This window comes from Ranitomeya variabilis, chromosome 2 (assembly GCF_051348905.1).
Source record: "Ranitomeya variabilis isolate aRanVar5 chromosome 2, aRanVar5.hap1, whole genome shotgun sequence".
NCBI classification, from domain to species: domain Eukaryota; kingdom Metazoa; phylum Chordata; class Amphibia; order Anura; family Dendrobatidae; genus Ranitomeya; species Ranitomeya variabilis.
Window position 1 is genome coordinate 329,794,166 of NC_135233.1, and position 24,190 is coordinate 329,818,355.

Consider the following 24,190-nt stretch of genomic DNA (forward strand, 5'->3'; position numbering starts at 1 on the left):
GCTGTTTGACATGGAGCTAACAACCAGCGAGAACGAGAAGTTAGTCGCCGTTACGTCACTGGATCGCTCCTGCATCGTTCTGGAGTTGCTGTGTTTGACGTCTCTACAGCGACCTAAACAGCGACGCTCCAGCGATCTAGTTTAGGTCGGCTCGTTGTCTATATCGCCGCAGCGTCGCTGAGTGTGACGGCACCTTAAAGCGGCCACTTGGACTAGCCTACACACGTTTACTAAACACTACAGGGTTCATACCCAGTCCTCAGCGGACGCAAGACTGGGTAGATGTGTTCTGCAGGCGGCGGTGCCCTAGGTATAGGGGCCTGTCTGCACAATATTCGTCCATTGCTTCCCACCCAGGGACTGCTTTAAGACGTCCCATGGTCCTGTGTTCCCCAATGAGGTGACAGAGTAAAGGAGATTTTTGTGTACTCACCGTAAAATCTCTTTCTCTTAGCCTCTAATTGGGGGACACAGCTTCCACCCTGTTGCCCTTTCCGGGCCGTTGTAACTGTTGAGTTCTCATATTGTTTTATTGAGCTCGTACATAGTTACCTTCTTATAGGCATAATTATGTTATTCATGTTGCGTTCCTCCTACTGCTTTTGCACAAAACTGGAGAAGGCTGACGCCGTCCAGGGGTGTATACTGCAGAGGAGGAGCCACAGTTAATCTTTTTCAGATTATGCATAGTGTCGCCTCCTAGTGGACAGGAGCATAACACCCATGGTCCTGTGTCCCCCAATTAGACGCTAAGAGAAAGAGATTTTACGGTGAGTGCACAAAAATCTCCTTTTTTCTAATTTGAGACCTTTACTGGCCAGCCACTCTGTGCAGTAGTTGAAGGCATGTGATGGAGCATTGTCCATGATTTTCTTGAACGATACCGACTTCTTCCTGTACCACTGCTTGAAGAATTTGTCTTCCAGAAACTGGCAGTAGGTCTGGGAGTTGAGCTTCACTCCATCCTCAACCCGAAAAGATCATCTTTGATGATACCTGCCCATACCAGTACCCCACCTCCACCTTGCTGGCGCCTGAGTTGGAGTGGAGCTCTATGCCCTTTACTGATCCAGCCTCTGGCCCATCCATCTGACCCATCAAGAGTCACTCTCATTTCATCAGTCCATAAAACCTTTGAAAAGTCAGTCTTAACATATTTCTTGGCCCAGTCTTGACGTTTTATCTTATTTTTCTTGTTCAAAGGTGGTCGTTTATCAGCCTTCCTCACCTTGGCCATGTCCCTGAGTATTGCAAACCTTGTGCTTTTTGTTACTCCAGTAACATTGCAGCTCTGAAATATGGCAAAACTGGTGGCAAATGGCATCTTGGCAGCTTCACGCTGGATTTTCCTCAATTCATAGGCAGTTATTTTGCGCCTTTTTTGCCCAACACGCTTCTTGCGACCCTGTTGGCTATTTGCCATGAAACGCTTGATTGTTCGGTGAGCAAGCTTCAAAAGTTTGGCAATTTCAAGACTGCTGCATCCCTCTGCAAGACATCTCACAATTTTGGACTTTTCAGAGCCATTTTGCCAAAGGAAAGGAAGTTGCCTAATAATTAAGCACACCTTATATAGGGTTTTGATGTCATTAGACAACACCCCTCCTCATTACAGAGATGCACATCACCTGATTTACTTAATTGGTAGTTGGCTCTCAAGCCTGAACAGCTTGGAGTAGGACAACATGTATAAAAAGTATCATGTGATCAAAATACAACTTGCCTAATAATTCTGCACACGGTGTATATTCTCTTATACAGAGGGAAACAATAGAAAAAACAATACCACAAGGTTTACTTTTTATGCTGTATGGCACAGTAACATTATTCCTATATAGTATTATGTGACAAAGGCTTCATTTGGTACATCAGGAAGTACATCTGAACACGTGTTTGACAGAACTAAACAAAAAAAAAAACAACAACCTGTGAAAAGGCAGAGTAATGTGCAAACACCAAACGCATGCACATAAAAAGCATGCAGAGAACATGAAAGCTGCACAGTGCTGTGTATACCTGTCTGTAGGCTCTGCGGTATTACTGGTCATGGCCTCTAATTGCTGCACAGTGCTGTGTATACCAGTCTGTAGGCTCTGCGGTATTACTGGTTATGGCCTCTAATTGCTGCACAGTGCTGTGTATACCAGTCTGTAGGCACTGCGGTATTACTGGTCATGGCCTCTGATTGCTGCACAGTGCTGTGTATACCAGTCTGTAGGCACTGCGGTATTACTGGTCATGGCCTCTGATTGCTGCACAGTGCTGTGTATACCAGTCTGTAGGCACTGCGGTATTACTGGTCATGGCCTCTGATTGCTGCACAGTGCTGTGTATACCAGTCTGTAGGCACTGCGGTATTACTGGTCATGGCCTTTGATTGCTGCACAGTGCTGTGTATACCAGTCTGTAGGCACTGCGGTACTACTGGTCATGGCCTCTGATTGCTGCACAGTGCTGTGTATACCAGTCTGTAGGCACTGCGGTATTACTGGTCATGGCCTCTGATTGCTGCACTGTGCTGTGTATACCAGTCTGTAGGCACTGCGGTATTACTGGTCATGGCCTCTAATTGCTGCACAGTGCTGTGTATACCAGTCTGTAGGCACTGCGGTATTACTGGTCATGGCCTCTAATTGCTGCACAGTGCTGTGTATACCAGTCTGTAGGCACTGCGGTATTACTGGTCATGGCCTCTAATTGCTGCACAGTGCTGTGTATACCAGTCTGTAGGCACTGCGGTATTACTGGTCATGGCCTCTAATTGCTGCACTGTGCTGTGTATACCAGTCTGTAGGCACTGCGGTATTACTGGTCATGGCCTCTAATTGCTGCACTGTGCTGTGTATACCAGTCTGTAGGCACTGCGGTATTACTGGTCATGGCCTCTAATTGCTGCACAGTGCTGTGTATACCAGTCTGTAGGCACTGCGGTATTACTGGTCATGGCCTCTAATTGCTGCACAGTGCTGTGTATACCAGTCTGTAGGCACTGCGGTATTACTGGTCATGGCCTCTGATTGCTGCACAGTGCTGTGTATACCAGTCTGTAGGCTCTGCGGTATTACTGGTTATGGCCTCTAATTGCTGCACAGTGCTGTGTATACCAGTCTGTAGGCACTGCGGTATTACTGGTCATGGCCTCTGATTGCTGCACAGTGCTGTGTATACCAGTCTGTAGGCACTGCGGTATTACTGGTCATGGCCTCTGATTGCTGCACAGTGCTGTGTATACCAGTCTGTAGGCACTGCGGTATTACTGGTCATGGCCTCTGATAGCTGCACAGTGCTGTGTATACCAGTCTGTAGGCACTGCGGTATTACTGGTCATGGCCTCTAATTGCTGCACTGTGCTGTGTATACCAGTCTGTAGGCACTGCGGTATTACTGGTCATGGCCTCTAATTGCTGCACAGTGCTGTGTATACCAGTCTGTAGGCACTGCGGTATTACTGGTCATGGCCTCTAATTGCTGCACTGTGCTATGTATACCAGTCTGTAGGCACTGCGGTATTACTGGTCATGGCCTCTGATTGCTGCACAGTGCTTATACCAGTCTGTAGGCACTGCGGTATTACTGGTCATGGCTTCTCACTGACATAGGACATTCATCTTACCCTCAGTATTAGAATTTATAACTTATTTGCTTCCTGTGAACTTTTTTTACTTTGTAAATGACCTTTTATGAAAATGTCATCAGGAGGCAGCGACACAGTGGGACACCGCTTAGAATAACGTATGAATTGCTCCTTCTTGCGTTTTGATGTTTCATTATGATCAGCTGCGTTTTGTTGGTTTGCCCTTTAGGCATTGCGGGCTACAAGAGAAGCTCTTCCCTCAGTAGACTGACTAGTAAAACGTCACCTCCTGCACATCTAGAGGGCATGAAAAAGGACGAAAACTCAGGTGTCTGTTCCCTCTGCTTTTATATGCTGTAGTGTATGATGCCATCGCTCCAAGTCGCTATACACAATGAATCAGATACATCTGACCATAGAGCAATGGCTCATTTCAGCGTGCCTTCACACTTGATTTTTGTTTTGCCGTAAATGTTTTTTATTCAAACATTATTATATTTTTGCACTAAAGTCAGTGGATGACTGATGAAAACTGATCTCAGTTTCTTCATGCAATTTACAGACGATCTGTCAACAGATTTCATTACGCAATTATCGTAGTTGAGCACTTAATTTGAAAATCATGTTACAAAGTTCGTATAAACCAGATACTAAAAGTTTTTATTTGTTTTTTGTACATCGAGATACAGAGCGCTTCACTGACAGCTTTAAAGCGTGGGCGTTTTAATTATTTCATAAATCACTAATACACAGGATACTAAGCAACTTTGTAATATATCTTCTCAGAGAAATCGGTTTTTCTTCTCCTGGACTGATCTGTCACTCTCACTTAACAGTAAAATCTGTATTCCCGTTAGTGAGATAAGAGATTTTATAATTTGGAGGAGGCAGACACAGACATTCTGGTGCAAGTTCTCCTGAAGTTACAGTTCTCTATAGAATTGTATGAGCTGTCATCTCCTATCTCAGTAATGACAATATCGGTGTTTACTCTAGACTCATTTTATCTGTGATTTGAGCATTTTGTGAAAGAAAGATTAATCCAGGAGGATAAAGAAACAGATCTTTCTAATAAGGTATATTGCAAAGTTTCTTATTTTCACCTTTACTATTGATTTATAGTGGGGGGGGAATTAAAAAGATCATTTATTCTTTAAATGATAACATGCGAACTACTGGCAGCCACCACTAGAGGGAGCCAAGGAGTGTCTTGCATACAGTATACCTCCAGCTCCCTCTAGTGGTGACTGCAGGAAGATACCATGTTATCTATCATATCAATGTCTGTAAAGGAGATATTTTCCTGTATCTTTAATTTACACCGTATGACAATAACATAAAGCATTGTATTTAGTAACATGAAATTGTGTGTACACGGGCTGTAACCCAACTAAACAAACCGGGCCAGATTTTGGCAACGCTATAAACGCCAATGTCTGTGTTGCATATAACAGGCCTCTATATAGAGTAATGATCAGGACTCTGCCCTCCTGCTGCTGCGCCTTGTTATGCCTGGAACTAATCCTTTGTCTTTGTTTCCTGGCCAGGATGCTAACCCGTTATTGTTCCTAATGTGCAGTCGTGTCGTGAGCCTCTTCTCGTCCTCCTTAACTAACAGTCCACTTTATAAAATTTCTCTTTTAGCCATATCCTGACCGGATTGCTGTCTGATGTCCGTCCGTCTTAATAATTTATTTTTCCTAAATGCATGTATAATGTCCCCCTTACAGGTATTACTACTGACCATGCTACTAAATAATGTCATGTAATGCAGTGATCATTGAAAAGTATTGCCTTGACCTGTCTTTGCCTTACATTAACATTCTGCTTTAATCCTGCCTGTGTGGGCGATGTGCCATGCTGTTCTCTACTCACATCTTATCCAATTCTTGTTGGTGCTTTTTGCTTATGATTCGGCTTCTGCACTTGGTTTTTCTGTATTGCACTGTATCTAGTCATAACAAACACATTTCATTTATCCATTTAGCTCATCGCCCCCCGAGCAGTCCCCTGGACAGTAGTTTAATCAGTCGTCTCCTCGCCCCCACTCAGTCTTCCCTAGCTAGGAGTAAGAGTGCTGCCACATTGTCAGCCGATGGAAAAGAATTGCCAGGTAACCCTGAGTGCTACAGGTCGCACGTGAATCCGTACGGTGCAGTGCTCGACATTATGCAATTACTGCGTCGGTTTGGAAAGCTTTTGTGATACAATGTATAGCATCATGGAGAATTGACCCAGACCCTAGAAAGATTTGTAAAGTATCCTTTTACATGAAGATATATAGCACAGTCTAATGTAGATGCTATCCGTGTCTTTAAAGGGGTTGTCTAAGATTTAGAATAAAAGTCCTACTCCACCAGGCCTACTCACAGGTTGTGCCTGGAACTGCAACACAGGCCTAGTAAGCCATAACGGTGTTTGGCGTTATGTCCGCCACAAACACTTAGTGTCCCGTATATATATATATACGTCATGGTGGTCCCACAGTGTGCTGCTTCTGTAACCGTGAGATGAGCTGCTGGGACCAGACTGATGTACACAGCTAGACTCCTGCTCTGACTGTAAGGCTGTGTGCACAGGGCGTGTTTTTTTTTTCTGCTCGGAATCACTATTTTTTTTTGCTTCATTGGGGGACACAGGTAACCATGGGTGTATGCTGCTGTCGCTAGGAGGCTGAGACTAAGCAAAAAAAGGAAAGTAACTCCTCCCCGGCAGTATACACCCTCCGACAGGCACCAGGCAACTCAGTTTTTGCTTAGTGTATGTAGGAGGCGGACCTGGATCTAACACCAGATCCGCTTTATCTTTCCTTTACAGGGTTTTGTGTGTTTATTAATCTTTTTCCCTTTCGTTGTCAGATCTCTTTGGGTAGCAGAGTGCAGTTTTCTCACCCTGTTTTCCCTACATTATGCATCCAAGAGAGCAATGTGGTATCTCCCGCATCGCATCCTCTCGGACCCGCTGGGCAGGACTTCATCCCCTGTCACCCCTATGGGTGTTCAGGGTGACCGTTTCGGTGGCCAGTCCTTGCCCGTTTCCCCTCCTCATCCCTCTCCTCGGAGTGGGCTGAGAGGAAGACGGTGATCACCTGCGGTGACCTATCCCCCTTTTTAAGGGGTTGACGCCGTCTTCTGCGCCGTGGAATGGCGTGGGAAGGAGGATCCCCCTCTTCCAGGACCCTGCCTACCCTCCAAGCGCTCCTGACATGATCCTCGGCTACAGGGACGGCCCTCCAATCAGAAGAATTTCCTCCCCTCTGCACGCCTGCCCGCCAGCCAGCCGCAGCATCACCCCGTCTGCAGCACTGCGCCGCCGGTTCCTTTTACCCTTGGACCGTCATTTAAATTTTGCTCCTGTTTACCGCAGCGTGCGCTTTTTCTCTGCCTCTCTCCTCGGCAGACGTCGTTCCGATAAGCCACGGCCCCTTCTCGGCTTTCCCAGTCTTGCTCTCTTCAGCGCTGAGCACGCCTCCTCCGGAGCCCAGCGCTGACATTGGACGCGTTCGGGCGGGCCATACCCCCTTTCAGCACAACCTATCAGGCCGTCTGTTTCACTTACGGCCTGCCACGCCCCCTTTTTTCCGGCGCGCTCTATACACGCGCCTATTTACAGCAGCCCGCGCTTCTCAAGTGGCATATCTCCGTCGTGTGGCCAAGAGGACCTCTTCTAAGCGGGGACACAGGTTCCTGCCCTGCCGCTGCGCCTGGTGTCTGGTAGGCTTTGCTATTCTCCTCCCCGGGCCTGTACTTCCCTAAGCAGCATCGCCTGCTGGTAACCTGCTTCAGGTATCATTCACTCTCTTACCCAACAAGAGTATCCAAAAAGACTAAATAAAAAATATTTTTAATACATTTTAATTTCATAAATAATCAGATCATGATTTCACACAAAAATAACAATATATATAATAAACAGATGACCATGCAAAAATATTTTATTAAAAATATGATTAAAATCACAATATTAAAAATAAATCAATATGTAGACAGATATAATAAAAAATATATATGATGAAAATAAATGTGTCCAGCAGGGGACAGGGAGCAACAAACCCGCGTGGCAATGGGCATAAAATTGTACTGACTATTATCACAATACCACCAGCATAAAAAATCAATAAGTCAATCAAATAAATGATGGCAGACAAAATGAAAGTGCAAATTAATCATAAATATAATGAATATATAAATTCATACACATATAATTAAAAAAACTCAATCATGAAGATCAATAGTGGTAAAAAGAGTGAAGGAATTATATAATAACAAAAAACTGATTACAAACAAGTGTAACAATGTGCAAGAAATGTGTTATATAAATGCCAGTGTAAACTGATACGTATGCGGCCAAATGAAAACAAAATAATCGTGATCAAGAGCCACCAACGCTGGGGTATAAAGGAATGAAAGGTAAATCACATAATGCCACAATGCTCACCAGTGAGAAGCTCCACCGTCCCCTGCTCACACCACTCCAACGCACGTTTCGCTACCGCTTCGTCAGGGATTTATCATTCACTCTCTACCTATGCCCAACCCTGCAGGGGTCCCCGACTATATCCCCACTGTGATTCACTATGCTTGTGCCCGCTGTAAGAAAAAGTGGACTTAAGGCCAGCCGTCTCCTTTCTGTCCGTCCTGCAGTCCTTCTATCATGTCCGTCCCTCAGGAAGCCCCTAATGCTCGGGATGAGTGCACTCCCCCAGAGTGGGCTGTTGCCATGTCTGTCAGTCTCTGACTTGACTAAAGTGTCCCTGTCCCTGGTTCACGTCCTGGAACGTATTCCGCTTCTAACTACCGCCACCAGTGCCACGAACGCCTCACACGGCGATTCGCTCGCACCTGACCAAGACCCTCATAGGGGCAGACTTGAGAAAAGATCCAGGAAGAGGTCTCTGTCTAGATCCTCATCCAGTTCACCGGATCCCACTGCGTCAGCCGGAATACCCCTCTCTACCCGTTCCCCTTCCTCGCAGGCGCACATCGGGTCAGATGTAGCGTCTCAGTCGGAGTCTGACTCAGATGCAGATCAGACCTCCGGTACGCAGGATATGGTTGATAGCCTTATTCCGGCTATTATTCAAACACTTGAGCTTAAGGAGGAAGACAACCTCTCAGGACATCTCCGTTTCATTCAAACGGATGAAACGTCCCTCTAGAGTTTTTCCCAATCACAAAGAGTTTGACAACACTACATCTAGACACTGGGAACATCCCGGTAAGCGCTTTCCGGGAAGGAAACGACTGGACATTTTATATCTTTTTGATTCAGACCTTGTCAACAAATGGTCCAAATCACCTAAAGTAGATCCGCCTGTGTCTAGATTATCCTCGCAGACTGTGTTGTCCATCCCTGACGTGGCGTCTCTAAAGGACCCCATGGACAGGCAAATTGAGACTTTAACCAAATCAGCATTTGAAGCTTCTGGCGCCTCTCTGCCCCAATTTCGCCTCTTCTTGGGTGGCGAAAGCCGTATCGGTCTTGGCCAAGATCCTGCGTAGAGGCATTGTAGCTTCGGCTCCTGCAGAGGAGCTAGCGGATTTAGCGGATCAGATTGCCCACGCAGGAAAATATCTCTTAAATGCCTCCCTAGATGCGGCCGCTTGCTCCGCAAGAGCTAACAGCAACATCATTGCCATTCGCCGAATTCTTTGGCTGAAGGCGTGGAACGCAGACCCCGCTTCTAAGAAAAATCTCTCACTAGTCTGCCTTTCCAGGGCTCCAGGCTCTTTGGCACACAGCTGGACCAAATGATCTCTGACGCCACTGGTGGTAAGAGTACTTAACTATCTCAATCTAAGCCTAGGCGCCCCTTCAATAGGAAGGGACCCCGGTCCTTTCGCCCCTTTCGGTCTTTCACCTCCTCTGGTGGTGCCTTCAGGACTACCCCTCACTGGAGAGCTAAAAGCCGCTCCTTTAAACCCTCCGGATCTCACGGCCATAGATTTTTTTCAAAATGACAGTCACCACCACCTGGAAATCTTTCCAGGGTGGGAGGCAGGCTTCTTCTGTTCACAGAAGCTAGGTTATTGGTGGTCGACGACGCCTGGGTCAGGGAGATCGTCACTTCGGGCTACAAAATAGAATTTTCTTTCCCCCAGGAAGACGTTTCTTCCTCTCTCGTCAACCCAAACGGCCCTCCCATGTCCCAGGGCTTCTCCAGGCCGTCGCTTCACTCCTCGCCTCAGGGGTAATTGTCCCAGTTCCAAAGAACGACGGCTCTTTCCGCCCGATGTTGGACCTCAAGCAGTTGAACCATCACCTCCGGATCCGGCACTTCAAGATGGAGTCTCTGCGCTCAGTGATCGCCTCCATGGAACCGGGAGAATTTCTATGCTCTGTGGACATCCAGGATGCGTACCTACACATTCCTGTTTGTGTACAGCATCAGAGGTTCCTTCGTTTCACGATCCAAGAGCAACATTATCAATTCACAGCTCTCCCATTCGGCCTGGCGTCCGCCCCCAGGGTCTTCACAAAGGTAATGGCGGCGGTCATGGACATCCTTCGATCTAAGGGGATTCTTATAATCCCCTATCTCGACGACCTCCTGGTCAAGGGTCCGTCTCGCCGGAACTGTGCCCAGAGTCTCCTGATTGCTCTGGACACGCTAGTCCGTCTAGGTTGGATAATCAACAAGCAGAAGTCCACCTTGATTCCAACACAACGCCTAGAGTTTCTGGACATGGAATTCGACACCATTCAAGCCCAGGTCTTCCTCCCAAAGGAGAAGTTCATGTCTCTTCGGCAGGGCATCAAAGCTCTGAAGCGCTCTGTCCCTCTACCTCTACGGCTCGGCATGAGGGTTCTAGGGAAGATGGTAGCTTCCATGGAAGCAGTACCTTATGCTCAATTTCACTCTCGCCCTCTCCAGCTGACCCTTCTGTCCGCTTGGGACAGGAGACCACTTTCCTTAGACCGCCCAGTTTGTCTCCCTCTCAATGTGAGGCAATCTCTCACTTGGTGGACGCTGTCCACCTCCATTCTTCGAAGGAGGTCATTTCTCCCCTTCCACTGGCAGGTCATCACCACCGACGCCAGTCTCCAGAGGTGGGGTGCGGTCTATCACCATCTCACAGCTCATGGCCGCTGGAATGTTCAAGAGACCCGTCTCCCGATCAATCTCTTGGAGATCAGGGCAATCTTCCTGGCCCTTCTTCGCTGGCAGTCCCTCCTCACGGGAAAACCGGTCCGCATTCAGTCGGACAACGCCACAGCCGTGGCTTACATAAACCACCAGGGAGGGACTTGCAGCCAGCAGGTCATGAGGGAGATGTCAAAGATTCTACGGTGGGCGGAAAACCACGTTCACTCCATATCGGCCGTCCACAACCCAGGGGTGGACAATTGGGAAGCCGACTTCGTCAGCCGTCAAGGGCTCGTGTCGGGCGAGTGGGCTCTTCTACCTGCCGTTTTCGACCAAATTTGTCAAAGGTGGGGCGTTCCGGATGTCGACCTAATGGCCTCCCGAACAAACCACAAGGTTCCCCATTACGTCTCAAGGTCTCGGGATCCGATGGCTGTCGGCTGCGATTTCGTAGGCCCAATTTCAGATGCCTTATCTGTTTCCGCCTCTTCCCTTGATTCCAAAAAGGAAAAGGTAAAGTCAGAGGGGGTCCCTGTTCACGAAGTAGCTCCAGATTGGCCTCGGAGGGCCTGGTATGCGGAGCTAGTGAACATGCTATCGGACGTTCCCTGGAGACTCCCAGACCGTCCGGATCTATCGCAAGGACCCCTCTTCCACCCGAATTCTCGGGGTCTCAATTTAATGGTATGGGCGTTGAGGCCGCGGTCCTCAGGGACCCAGGCTTTTCTCACAGCGTCATGCAAACCATGATAAAGGCTAGGAAACCGGCATCTTCGCGTATCTACCATAGATGTTGGAAGGCCTTTTTCCGCTGGTGCGATGACAACAGTTTGTTCCGTATGGTCTTTTCCCTTCCTTCAGTGCTTGGTTTCCTCCAAGCGGGACTCGATTCGGGCCTTTCCCTAAAGTACCTTGAAGGGTCAGGTTTCCGCTTTGTACATCATCTTTCAAAGAGACCTGGCCTCCCTTCCTCAGGCGAGGACCTTCCTTCAAGGTGTCGCTCATGTAGCGCCTCCTTACCATCCTCCGGTTGAGCCTTGGGATCTCAACCTCGTACTCGGCGCCCTCCAGAGTGCGCCTTTTGAACCTATTCAGGACATTTCCCTTTCTCTTCTTTCCTGGAAAGTGGCCTTCTTGGTCGCTATCACCTCAATTAGGAGAGTTTCCGAGCTGGTGGCGTTGTCCTGCCGTTCTCCCTTCCTGATTCTACACCAGGATAAAGTGGTCCTGCGGCCGGTTCCTTCCTTTCTACCAAAGGTAGTTTAGGCTTTTCACATCAATGAGGACATCGTCCTTCCTTCCTTGTGCCCTTCCCCGGTTCTTCCCTTGGAGAAATCTCTCCACAAGCTGGATTTGGTCAGGGCTATCTGAGTCTATCTTTCCAGAACTGCTTCTTTTCGCAAGTCTGATCCTCTGTTTGTCGTCTCGGAAGGTCGTCGGAAGGGGCTCCCCGCCTCTAAATCCACAACTCGTTGGATCTGTTCGGCAGTTCTGGAGGCATATCGTGTCCATGACAAACAGCCTCCTCTGGGGATGAGGGCTCACTCTACCCGGGCTATGGGAGCTTCCTGGGCAGTTCGCCACCAAGCTTCGGCCTCGCAGGTTTGCAAGGCCGCAACGTGGTCGTACATTCACACCTTTGTAAAGTTCTACAAGGTGCACACTCAGGCTTCTGCGGACACAGGCCTGGGTAGGAAGATTCTGCAGGCGGTGGTTGCTCACTGGCCGACCTGAGTCTCCTTCTCTCTGCATATTATCCCCACCCTTGGGACTGCTTTTGGACATTCCATGGTTACCTGTGTCCCTCAATGAAGTGAAAAAGAAAGAGGGATTTTTGGTTCTTACCATAAAATCTCTTTCTTGGGAGACACAGCACCCTCCCTTTATGTTGTACCGTGTTGGCCAACGTGCTGTTGTTTTGGGTTGGTTCATAGGTTGAGTTTGTTTATACTTGCTCCTACTACTGCTTTTGCACCAACTGAGTTGCCTGGTGCCCGTCGGAGGGTGTATACTGCCGGGGAGGAGTTACTTTTCTTTATTTGCATAGTGTCAGCCTCCTAGCAACCGCAGCATACACCCATGGTTACCTGTGTCCCCCAATGAAGGCGAGATTTTACTGTAAGAACCAAAAATCCCTCTTTTTCATTTCCAGATTTGCTGTGCGTTTAAATCTGCATCATGTCAATTCTTTGTGCGTTTTTGTCCCATTGAATGCACAGGAGAAAAAAACACACCAAAACGGCTGCGGATTTTCCAAGAGATGCAGAAACCTTGCCGAAATTTCTGCAAGCTGATACTCGACGTGCGCACATACCCTTAGGATCAGTGTTCACACCTATCTCAGCAGTTTAACTCCTTATTTGCAGTAGTTGGTAGTGACCGTGCCGCATGAAGAGTTTGACAGAGGCAGAAAGCTCCCTCCGTCAACCCATCGTCCACCCTTCTGGCAGAACCAGAATCTAATCGGCTTCCTGGGAGCTGACCGAATAAGGCAGTGCACTTATTAGGTTACCTATCAGATCATAGAATCACATGTTCTTGTCCCTTTATGGGTCTGATTAAAAAAGAAAAAAAAAAGCAATAAATTATTTTCATTGTTTTTAAATGAAAAAAAAAAATGGTTTTCCAAGTTAAAAATGGTTTAAGCAGGAAGAAGACAAACACTTAGACACATTTTGGCATGGAGGCGTCTGTAATGACCAATACCTTTTAAAACTTTATCATTGTTTTCCGCATGGTGAACAAAAAAAAAATGCGGTTGTCCAGGCTGAAATGAAAATACTGCAGAATCGTGACAGTGTGCAAGAATTATAAAAGAGTAGTGAGAGAAGCCGGATAAGACTAGTCCGCATGAGACCGCGGTTACGCAAATCTCATACATGTGGTCACGTCACTGCCCACCCACACGGGGAGTACAGGGAATCCTGACAGTGTGCACATCACACACTGCCATGATTCATCAGTCACACAGTGCAGCACCGACAACCCCTTTAATAAATGTTAGATAATAAATTATATGCACCTTAAAATGGTGCCACTGACGAATACAACTTGTCCTGCAAAACACAAGTCCCTTGTACAGCTACATCTACAAAAAAAATATATATATATTATGTTTCCTGGGATGTGATGATAAAAATTAAGGAATTAGATGTTTGGTCAATAAGGCCACGTCTTTAAGCGGTTCAAGAGAATGGGCCTAAGCTGTAGTCACAGGCACCACACAAGGACAAGAGTGGTGCTGGTTTAGGGAGAAAGCACCTTTTTTTTCTAATCTAAGACAACGCCCGTTACACCACTAGCATTTATATATAAAGTATATTGGCAATATATTGGCAATTGCAGATCATCCGATGCCTTTATTTTCCCAGTAGCCGCTCTAGTAACAAAGCCTGATGTGTAACATGACATGAGAGATGTGCCTTATAGTGATGGCGTTGTGCCACCTACCTCTTATGTGCCTCATTACCTTTGTTTTCATTTAGAATAGGAGTCATTTCTGACAATGTAGTTCTAAAAACACTGACGATGGATAATTGACCTTAATTAGAGGAGTCACTCTAAAGACGTATTGTCCCTCCATGTAATCTGTAGGGGGCTTTCTTCCTGGTGCTATGGCTTCTGTTCACTATGTATGGGGTGGTGGAGTCTGAGTGATCTGCTGCACTGCGCACTTACCACCGGTGGCTTCCCTGCTGGGTCTAACACACAATCTCTCTCTCTCTTTCCCCTTCTCCTCTGTTCTGCTCTGCACTTGGCTCTCTGTTTTGTCCTGTCCAATTCTTAACTTTATAGAATCTCACCTCTGTCCTCGTTCAGCTTCAGCCACTACCACCAGTACCCCACCCTCCGTCTCTAAAGGTCCCATGCGCAGCCGCAGCATCGACAGAGGGAAGACCCCTAGCACGGCAGCGTCCGTGTCCTCAGAAGCTAGCCAGGTAGGCCTTTTTTTCTTTTAATGATACCTCCTCTGCTCTTCAGATAAAGCTGACAATGTTATGATGTATAGGTAATAGATATGAATGTTACAGCTGCTTATATTGGAAGTGCTCCATCTCCAATATTAGCTCTATTGTTAGATTAAGATCAGCATTCACCCCCTGAGCGGCTTTAGTAATCTTCATAAGGAGGGTTGACACATAAGAAATGTTTCTGATGTACCCAACATGATTGCTGGTTAGCTACCGAAGCGCAAAAAAATAAAAGGAATACATGTTTTATGTGGGCAACCCCTAAAGAGTTAAAGAGAAGCTAAACTTTCATATCTTTCAATTATATGCAGCATTGAACATTTTTAATTAAAGGAGTTGTCCTACTACTGCTCGGGCACCCCCTTCTCAATCCACATGTTTGCCCACCCAGTATAATAACACTAGCACTCGCTGCCGTTCCAGCGGTGTCTGCACTCCCTCTCCCGGGGATCACAGCACATTATGTCACGCAAGCCCTGCGCCCACAATTAGCGATGGCTTCGCTCTCCGTGCCATCAGACATCAAGAGGACGTGAGCATGGCAGCCGCTGATCTGCTGTTTCCAGTGCTGGATGTTGCTGATACTGCGCAGTTGCGGAGCTGCAAAGCAGATCTGCCCCTCATTGATTCGAAGAGGAGGCGGATATGCAGCACCCGCTGAGGCCACTGTACAGGGGACGCGCTGTGAAGCTCCGCAACTGAGCAGATCCAGCCAGCAACCGGAACAGCTTATCGGCGGGGCTGCCTGGTATCTCACCCTCACAGAACAGAAACTGATGACCTGTTCAACAGGGCCAGCAATGTTACTGTCCTGTACAACTCTTTTTACTTTCCATTCTGGATATAATCTAAAGTAAAAGAAACAAAAATGTACTTTTTAAAATGGGACAATACTAGCTGTAGGCTTTTATCTTGAAGATTTGCTCCCTAATCTGGTCTTGCACAGTAAATAGCTGTCATCCAAATGTCCTTTAGGCCAATAGTTATCCCTCCTGACCTCTCCATACACATACATGCTTGTTTTGTGATTGTATGCTCTCAGAATGACAGTGGTATGGAAGTAGAGGAAGCTGCTGCCAGCCATCTCTGGAGGCGGTTTAAGATGATTGGGCATGTTGAAATTAAACTGCCTAATCTTTTTCTTCCCCAACCCTTGTCATTGAGGAAAGTTGGAGTACCTCCATACCCTCCTGATGATCTGTTTGGCACAACTGACATTCCTCTTGTGTGTATGCCCACATGTAGTTCCTGCTCTTACAATGTAAATTGCATAGACGGTTTCATAGATTTGCTGGTGTTTCCCTGGAATTTTAAGCATATTTCATTGAGCGGTTTGAGGGCCTGACACAGCAGGGATTAGGCTTTATCAGACTTTTGGTAACTCCTGTATGATCATTAATGCTGACGTGTGTGCCTGGACCGCTGTCCGCCATTCCAGCAGTGCCCTGATATTGCGCCCACATCAATGTGATTGACATCCCAGTGTGTGCAGTCGTCTTTCTCCTCCTCCCTTCTCTCCCCGTACACGGTGGGATGTCAATCACACTGATTGAGGGCACTGCTGGAATGGCGGACAGCGTCCTGGACTAGTCCGAGCACACGCTCTTCAGCATTAAACATTGGTTTTAAACTTACTTAGTCCATGAGCCGGGCCAGATATCGGTACCACCCGGAGTGACTAATTTTCTTTGGTATTTTTAGGTAGATGCATGTCTGTAGTTTATTTTTTGATATGATAGCCCTTACATATACGTAGCTTATTAACCCCTTCAGCCCTAGGCCTATTTGTACCCAAGTGCCTAAGCCAATCTGACCTGTGCCACTTCATGGGCTAATAACTTTGGAACGCTTTCACCTATCCAAGCCATTCTGAGATTGTTTTCTCGTGACATATTGTACTTCACGTCAGTGCTAAATGGGAGTCAATATATTTTACCTTTCTATATAAAAAAATGCTAAATATTCGGAAATTTTGGAAAAATCGGCAATTTTTTAACTTTGAAATTCTCTGCTTTTTACAAAAATACTGATACCCCCCATAATAGTTATTAATTTACACTCCCCACATGTTTACTTCATATTGGCATCATTTTGAAAATGAAACCTTATTGTTTTACGACGTAATAGGGCTTATAGTTTTATGCGCAATTTTTCACATTTACAGCAAAACCCACTTTTCAAAGGACCAAGTCACTTCTGAAGTCACTTTAAGGGGCTTACATAACAGAAACCACCCATAAATTACCCCATTTTGCAAACTACACCCCTCAAGCTGTTCAAAACTCATTTTTAAAAACTGTTAACCCTTTAGGTGTTCCACAGGAATTTTAGCATGAGCCAAGAACCAAATATGACGATATCGGTACCACCCGGAGTGACTAGATGTAGTATTTGTAACAAAATTTAATCCAAGTTATGTAAATACACACTGAACATGTCATGTGCATATATATATATATATATATATATATATATATATATATATATATATATATATATATATATATATATATATATATATATATATATATATATATATATGTTACTCCATAATATCTTCAACATCGGACTCTGAATCTGACTGTTGTTCTACTGGCTCGTCTTCAGTACCCTTGTTCTGGCATGTCTGTAATCTGCACATGTCTGTGCACTTCAGGCCATAGCTGAGGCAAGTACACTGAGGAAGTTCACATGACCGCACACACTTGCAGGACAGTAGCTGTATAATAGCTTCTGGTGCTGGTGCCCCTTGCATCCACTTGACAACAAGCTTTCCGTCGTTATCTATCATCCAACCGCAGTCTGTTGGGTTTGCAACCCATGGCTGGCTCTGCAGACTTCTCCTCCAGATCGCAGCCTGGTAGTTTGCACGCAGTGCATGCATGAAAAGGCAGTCCTGGCAAGGAGGGAGTTGACTTGACTCTACCACTCCACGTCTGGCACAGAACAGCTGATAACGGAGCCTGTTTACCTCAGTTGTTTGGGTAGTTGGCAGGTACATGTGGCAGGTGATTTCCTGTAACTTCTCAAAAAGTTCGGTAGACACTTCCCATGAACGACCAACTTCCTGAAAGGCATCCTGGTATGTCTTGTTCATCTTCAACTGCTTGAGTGTCGTCATCTTCCCACGGCCAGCGAATGCACTGACGGTGTCACAGCCTGTAAATGCATGCATACCAATCAATGAATCACATACGCTGCCTCCCAATGTTCGGCTCAGAGTGGTGATATCCAGGAATCTTGTCCGGTTCTGTGTACCGCATTTCTGGAACAGGTGGGATGGGATTTTGTGGCACATGCCCAGACACAGGACCATGACATCAGTATCCTCCGAAGTGATGATGACCGACTTGTAACCAGATTCTGCTGCATGAAGAGCATGGAGAAGGAGGCGTGTGTCTGCTTCTTCTTGATTTGACTTAAGGTCAGCAGCCTCTTCCCACTGTTCTTTGGTGATCTTAAAGCAGAGCTGCTCACATGTGACATACAGCTCCTTCTCCTCAAGCTTCTCCCTGTGGTGTTTCGCCTTCCATTCTTCTACCAGAAACTTTATGAGACTTGCCTTGTTGGAGGAACTACTTAGAAGCTTTTTCCACTGCTGGATGTTGTGCCCATGTTGAATGTTCTTGAAATGGATCCCTGTGCCTTCATATCTGTTGACTCTTTCTGTATCTTTGATGGATGTCTCCTTGTAGACGTCAAAGACAATATCAATGCGCTTGCTCTTAGCACCCTCATGGATAGCGCGACTCATTGCTGTGCCTGCTAGCTGGCCAAATGTTGCATTGTTTCCCTTCAGTTTCTGAACCAGGCTCATCCCATCAATGATGGTTGCAGAGGGCTCGGGGATCACTTCTGCAGGACGAGCATTCCTCTCCAACTCCCTTGCGAGGGCAGCCTTGTTGGTCTTGCGGATAGACCCATCACCATTGGCAAGTGCCCATGGCAATGGACCCAGGGGATGAGTCAAGACATCACTCATTTGTAGCTTTCTGTTCTCAGCTACAAGTATCATCTGGCCAAATAGGTTTCTGTCAGCCTTCAAAATTACCTCCTTGCCAAGACCTTGTCTGCGTGTCTTCATTTGGATGTTAGAGAACGTTTTAAGTTTGTTCTTCGTCATCTTGTCATGAAACAATGTAGTTGGCTTATCGGTACCCAAACGCTCATCCTTGAATGTTTGATATGCATCCTCTCCTATACTGTATGCCCCTTGAAGGTCTTTGGCTACATCTGGTGGTGCTACAGTCGCTGTTGACAAACTGATAAGTTCACCATTATGCTCTTTGTTGAAGGGGTTCACCCAACCTGTCTCCAGCAGTTGAACGAAAGATTGGACATCGGCTTCATCTCTTCTAATCCTAGACACCTGTAGGTCTGAATGGCTGAAGTCAGTATATTGTTGGCCTACCAGGGCCCTCAGCTGCCTCAAGTACATACTGCGGTACTCTGATGTCAGGTAGAACCTGGAAACAGCTCCAACTTTGAGGCTGAAGCCTTTTGTGCCCCCTGGTGTCTGGGTGTCTTTGTTGATTGTCTCTTCAATGGTCTGGTCCACAGGAATTCGTCCAAAAGGATTCTTGCTACCGATCTGGACCGAAAAGCCACCTTGCATGAAGTATTCATGGACCTCTGGGTGTTCTATGGGCAGCCGAGACATTGTGGCATAGTAATAGGTTAGGTATCGGGCATAGTTGACCTTGTCATAGGCAAAACACCATGGTATCATCTGTCGGATTGCTCCTAGGTGAAGCATCCAGTTGCCTTCTCTTGAAGCTCGAACCAGGGCCAGCATGGTCTCGACCATGTCCAAGTATGACATCCAGAATGCTGAGAGTTGTTCATTTCTGAGGGTCTCAAGATAAACTTGAAAGAGCTTCAGGGTAAGTGTGCAAGATTCATTATCCAAGAGCTTTTCGAAGGATCCCTGCGACACACTGATGCGAAAGTTTGTGATGTTCTTCAGTGTTTCATCCAGATGGTGAAGGTCCCTTGCATGGTTTTCTTCTAGCCATGGAAGGAAGTTTTTCCATGCAAGCCTCATAAGTGCTTCATAGACCAGCTTGTGTAGTCTCACTGCTCTGTTGTACCTCCGGCCGTCCATCACTCCAGACACTGATCCTTCAGCGATTACACCGGATTCAACACACAGATCTCTAAGGCCTGCATCCTGAAATCTGTTCCCTATGATAGAGAGGAGATTACAGATTGTGTGGAAGACACCCATTCTAATTATAATGTTCTTGAACTTCTCCTGTTTCCAGATAACCTCGGCAGCTTTGGCATAGAGTGCTTGATCAAACACACACACAATTCTGTTAAGCTTCAGGGTCTGCATGATGGCATGTGTTTGCTCCAAGACTTCATTCACAGTGGACATGGCTGTTGCAGGAGCATTGATAGTGGGCAGGTAGCTTACAGTGTCCTGGGCCACTACAATGTCGCTGCGGATTTTTATGTTGAACCCAGTCCAACTGCTGGTGGTCTGATCCTCATGGTCTGACATTCTAGCCAGAAGCCAGATATGGTTTTTGGTTTTTGAATCCTGGACCTCCTTGGTAGTGTTAACATTCGAAGTCTCAATCCTGGGTGGCTCTCCCCGCTGCCCAACATTGTATATCGGTAGCATTAATTCTGTCAGAGTTATGCTTCTTTTCTTCGACTTGGTTACATCTGGCAGGACTTTCTTTGTCACAGAGCATGCAACATTGGACTGAACAGCAATGCCATTGACTCTATGAGATGTACCTGCTCCACTTAGTGTCTCCTCAAGTCTGTCAATGTTATCCCAGGCCAGGGTTGTGAACACACAGTCATTTGGCGCTCCTTCCCTTCCGAGGCCTGCCGTTCCCCAATACTGCAGTGTACGACAACATATCGGGTGTTGTTGTGTTCGGGAGAGATTGGTGAACAAATAGTGGGGTGCATTTTTTGCTGGTACACCTCTTAAAAATAAAAAAATGAGCCTAAAATGACACCTTCATGTAAAAAATGCACTTTTTCCATTTTCTCAACCAAGTGTTTCCAACTACTGTGAAACACTGGTTGGGTCAAAGTGGTCACTATACCCCCTAAAAGATTCCTTGGGGGTGTAGTTTCCAAAATAGGGTCACTTTTTGGGGTTTCCACTGTGGGGGTACCTCAGGCAGCCTTCAAATGTGACATGGCCCCCTAGATTTCTTCCAGTGAATCCGCCACCCAAAAACCACATAGCGCTCCTTCCGTGTTGAGCTGTGCTGTGTGCCCATACTTTAGTTTACGAGTACATGTGGGGTGTTTCTATAAACTGCAGAATTAGGGTAACCAAGTTTGGGTTTGCCGTTAACCCTTGCTAGGTTGCAGGTAAAATTGGATTACAATGTAATATCTGGAAAAAAAATGAAATTTTGAAATTTCGCCTTCATTCTGCTAAAATTCCTGTGGAACACCTAAAGGGTTAACAGTTTTTAAAAATGAGTTTTGAACAGCTTGAGGGGTGTAGTTTGCAAAATGGGGTAATTTATGGGTGGTTTCTGTTATGTAAGCCCCTTAAAGTGACTTCAGAAGTGACTTGGTCCTTTGAAAAGTGGGTTTTGCTGTAAATGTGAAAAATTGCGCATAAAACTATAAGCCCTATTACGTCGTAAAACAATAAGGTTTCATTTTCAAAATGATGCCAATATGAAGTAAACATGTGGGGAGTGTAAATTAATAACTATTATGGGGGGTATCAGTATTTTTGTAAAAAGCAGAGAATTTCAAAGTTAAAAAATTGCCGATTTTTCCAAAATTTCCGAATATTTAGCATTTTTTTATATAGAAAGGTAAAATATATTGACTCCCATTTAGCACTGACGTGAAGTACAATATGTCACGAGAAAACAATCTCAGAATGGCTTGGATAGGTGAAAGCGTTCCAAAGTTATTAGCCCATGAAGTGGCACAGGTCAGATTGGCTTAGGCACTTGGGTACAAATAGGCCTAGGGCTGAAGGGGTTAATAAGCTACGTATATGTAAGGGCTATCATATCAAAAAATAAACTACAGACATGCATCTACCTAAAAATACCAAAGAGAATTAGTCACTCCGCTTGGTACCGATATCGTCAAATTTGGTTCTTGGCTCATGGACTAACTGGAGCGATTCAGGATCTTTTAAATAGTTGTTAGAAGGCTGGCAAATGGCTCCTAATGCCTTCGAGGGGTAACATCTCTTATCTGGTCCCCTTTTAAGGGTGTTTGTGGCCTATATTCAGAATACTTTTAGAATTTTCACTCCTGTGTTTTTAAACAATGCGTGTAATACATTAATATGCTAATCAGAAGTCGAGTATTGAGAAGCCTTCAGCACCATCTGCGGGGAAACAGCCGCCATCTCCCACTGTGACATCTCGAAGACGATCTCCGTCACCAGCTGGTGTAACAAAGCGCCCGCCTTCGCCAACACTTGAGAAGTAAGTCTCCAGACTCTTCTGACACTCTACATCTGCAGTTACATTTTCTGTGATCGGGAGTGTGTAATGTGCCGCAGGGGATTAAAATGTCAATATTCCTGTATGCCAGAACTGAGGCCTACAAATTGTAACTTGTGCTACTTCTTTCTCTAACATTTTAGAAGGAACAGTAGCTCGTTGACTCAAAGAAACCGTCCACCATCTCCGAACTTAGCGAAGCAGAGACCACCTTCACCGACTACAACACAAAAACCAGCTCCAATCCAGCGTCCCTCACTTACACCGTCTGTCTTAAGCACAACCAAAAAGACTGGCGAGCCAGAAACTAAGCCAAAGGAGAAAGCCACAGATGTGACCAGCTCAGAGCCCAAAACCGAGGCAACAAGTTCAAAGACCAAAGATGGTAATTTTTGCGCTTGTGTTTTAGTAATTGAACCTTTCTTCCTTTTTACATTAAAAAGGATTTCCACAGAGCATCATGGGGATCGCCAGACTCTTTGAAGAATGAATCTTTCCTGGTTATGCATTAATAGTTATTGTGTCTCTATGCATTATTAGGCAGGTTTTCCATGCAAGAGGCTGGAAAACTGCTAGTTTATGATGTGATTGCAGGTAAACTCTTTCCATAGAACCATCAGGCTATGTGCACACGTCAGGATTTCTGGCAGAAATTTTCCTGACAAAAACCGGACATTTCTGCCAGAAATCCGCATGCGTTTTTACCGCGTTTTTGACTCGTTTTTTGTGCGTTTTTTCCCAACGTATAGAATAGCGGGAAAAACATGAAAAAAACGGTAAATTAATGAACATGCTGCTTTTTTTACCGCAAAAAAAACACACCATGTGCACAAAACATGCAGAATGCGTTCTAAATGATAGGATGCATAATGTATGCGTTTTTAATGTGTTTTTATAGCGTTTTTATCGCGAAAAAAAGTGAAAAAACCTGAACGTGTGCACATAACCTAAAGGTACCTTCACACTAAGCGACTTTACAACAATAACGATAGTGATCCGTGACGTTGCAGCGTCCTGGATAGCGATATCGTTGTGTTTGACACGCAGCAGCGATCAGGATCCCGCTGTGAGATCGCTGGTCGTTGCTGAAAGTCCAGAACTTTATTTCGTCGCTGGATCTCCCGCTGACATCGCTGAATCGGTGTGTGTGACACTGATCCAGCGATGTCTTCACTGGTAACCAGGGTAAACATCGGGTTACTAAGCGCAGGGCCGCGCTTAGTAACCCGATGTTTAACCTGGTTACCATTGTAAAAGTAAAAAAAAAAACCCACATACTCACATTCCGGTGCCCGGCGTCCGCTTCCCTGCACTCCTCCTGCATCCTGTGTGAGTGCCGGCCGTAAAGCAGAGCGGTGACGTCACCGCTCTGCTCTGTGGGAGATGCCGGAGATGTTCGGCGCTGACACAGGATGCAGGAAGAGTGCAGGGAAGCGGACGCCGGGCACCAGAATGTGAGAGTGTGTTTTTTTTTTTTTTTACTTTTACAATGGTAACCAGGGTAAACATCGGGTTACTAAGCGCGGCCCTGCGCTTAGTAACCCGATGTTTACCCTGGTTACCAGGGGACTTCGGCATCGTTGGTCGCTGGAGAGCCGTCTGTGTGACAGCTCTCCAGCGACCACACAACGACTAAACAGCGACGCTGCAGCGATCGGCATCGTTGTCTGTATCGCTGCAGCGTCGCTTAAGGCCCCGTCACACTTAGCGACGCTAAAGCGATCCCGACAACGATACGACCTGTCAGGGATCGTTGCTGCGTCGCTATGTGGTCGCTGGTGAGATGTCAAACAGTGAGATCCTCCCAACGACGCAGCAGCGATGCGGCGACCTGTACAACGATGTCACATGGCAGCTATTATGATGATTCAGACTTCGATGAGGGACGTCCTGTGTGAACGAGGTCGTTGGTAAGGTGTCAAACACAGCGATGTGTGCTACCCAGCGGGACCTCAACGATCAAAAAAAGGTCCAGGCCATTCCGACACGACCAGCGATCTCACAGCAGGGGCCTGGTCGCTGCTACGTGTCAAACATAGCGAGATCGCTACTGAGGTCGCTGTTGCGTCATAAAACTTGTGACTCAGCAGCGATCTCGCTAGCGACC

At 46.3% G+C, this 24,190-nt stretch overlaps 1 protein-coding gene across 18 annotated transcripts in view; it reads left to right on the forward strand.

The window, feature by feature from the left end:
- The window catches only part of MAP7D3 (MAP7 domain containing 3), a 116,581-nt gene that overhangs the window by 57,772 nt on the left and 34,619 nt on the right, over positions 1-24,190 (forward strand). For 7 of the 18 annotated variants that reach the window (XM_077285288.1, XM_077285290.1, XM_077285292.1 and 4 more), the window contains 5 exons: positions 3,804-3,902; positions 5,562-5,687; positions 14,457-14,599; positions 21,935-22,065; positions 22,227-22,468. In XM_077285288.1, the coding sequence (XP_077141403.1) occupies positions 3,804-3,902; positions 5,562-5,687; positions 14,457-14,599; positions 21,935-22,065; positions 22,227-22,468 (741 nt within the window). The remainder of the gene's footprint in view (positions 1-3,803; positions 3,903-5,561; positions 5,688-14,456; positions 14,600-21,934; positions 22,066-22,226; positions 22,469-24,190) is intronic. The other 11 variants (XM_077285299.1, XM_077285301.1, XM_077285303.1 and 8 more) reach the window with 5 other exon arrangements.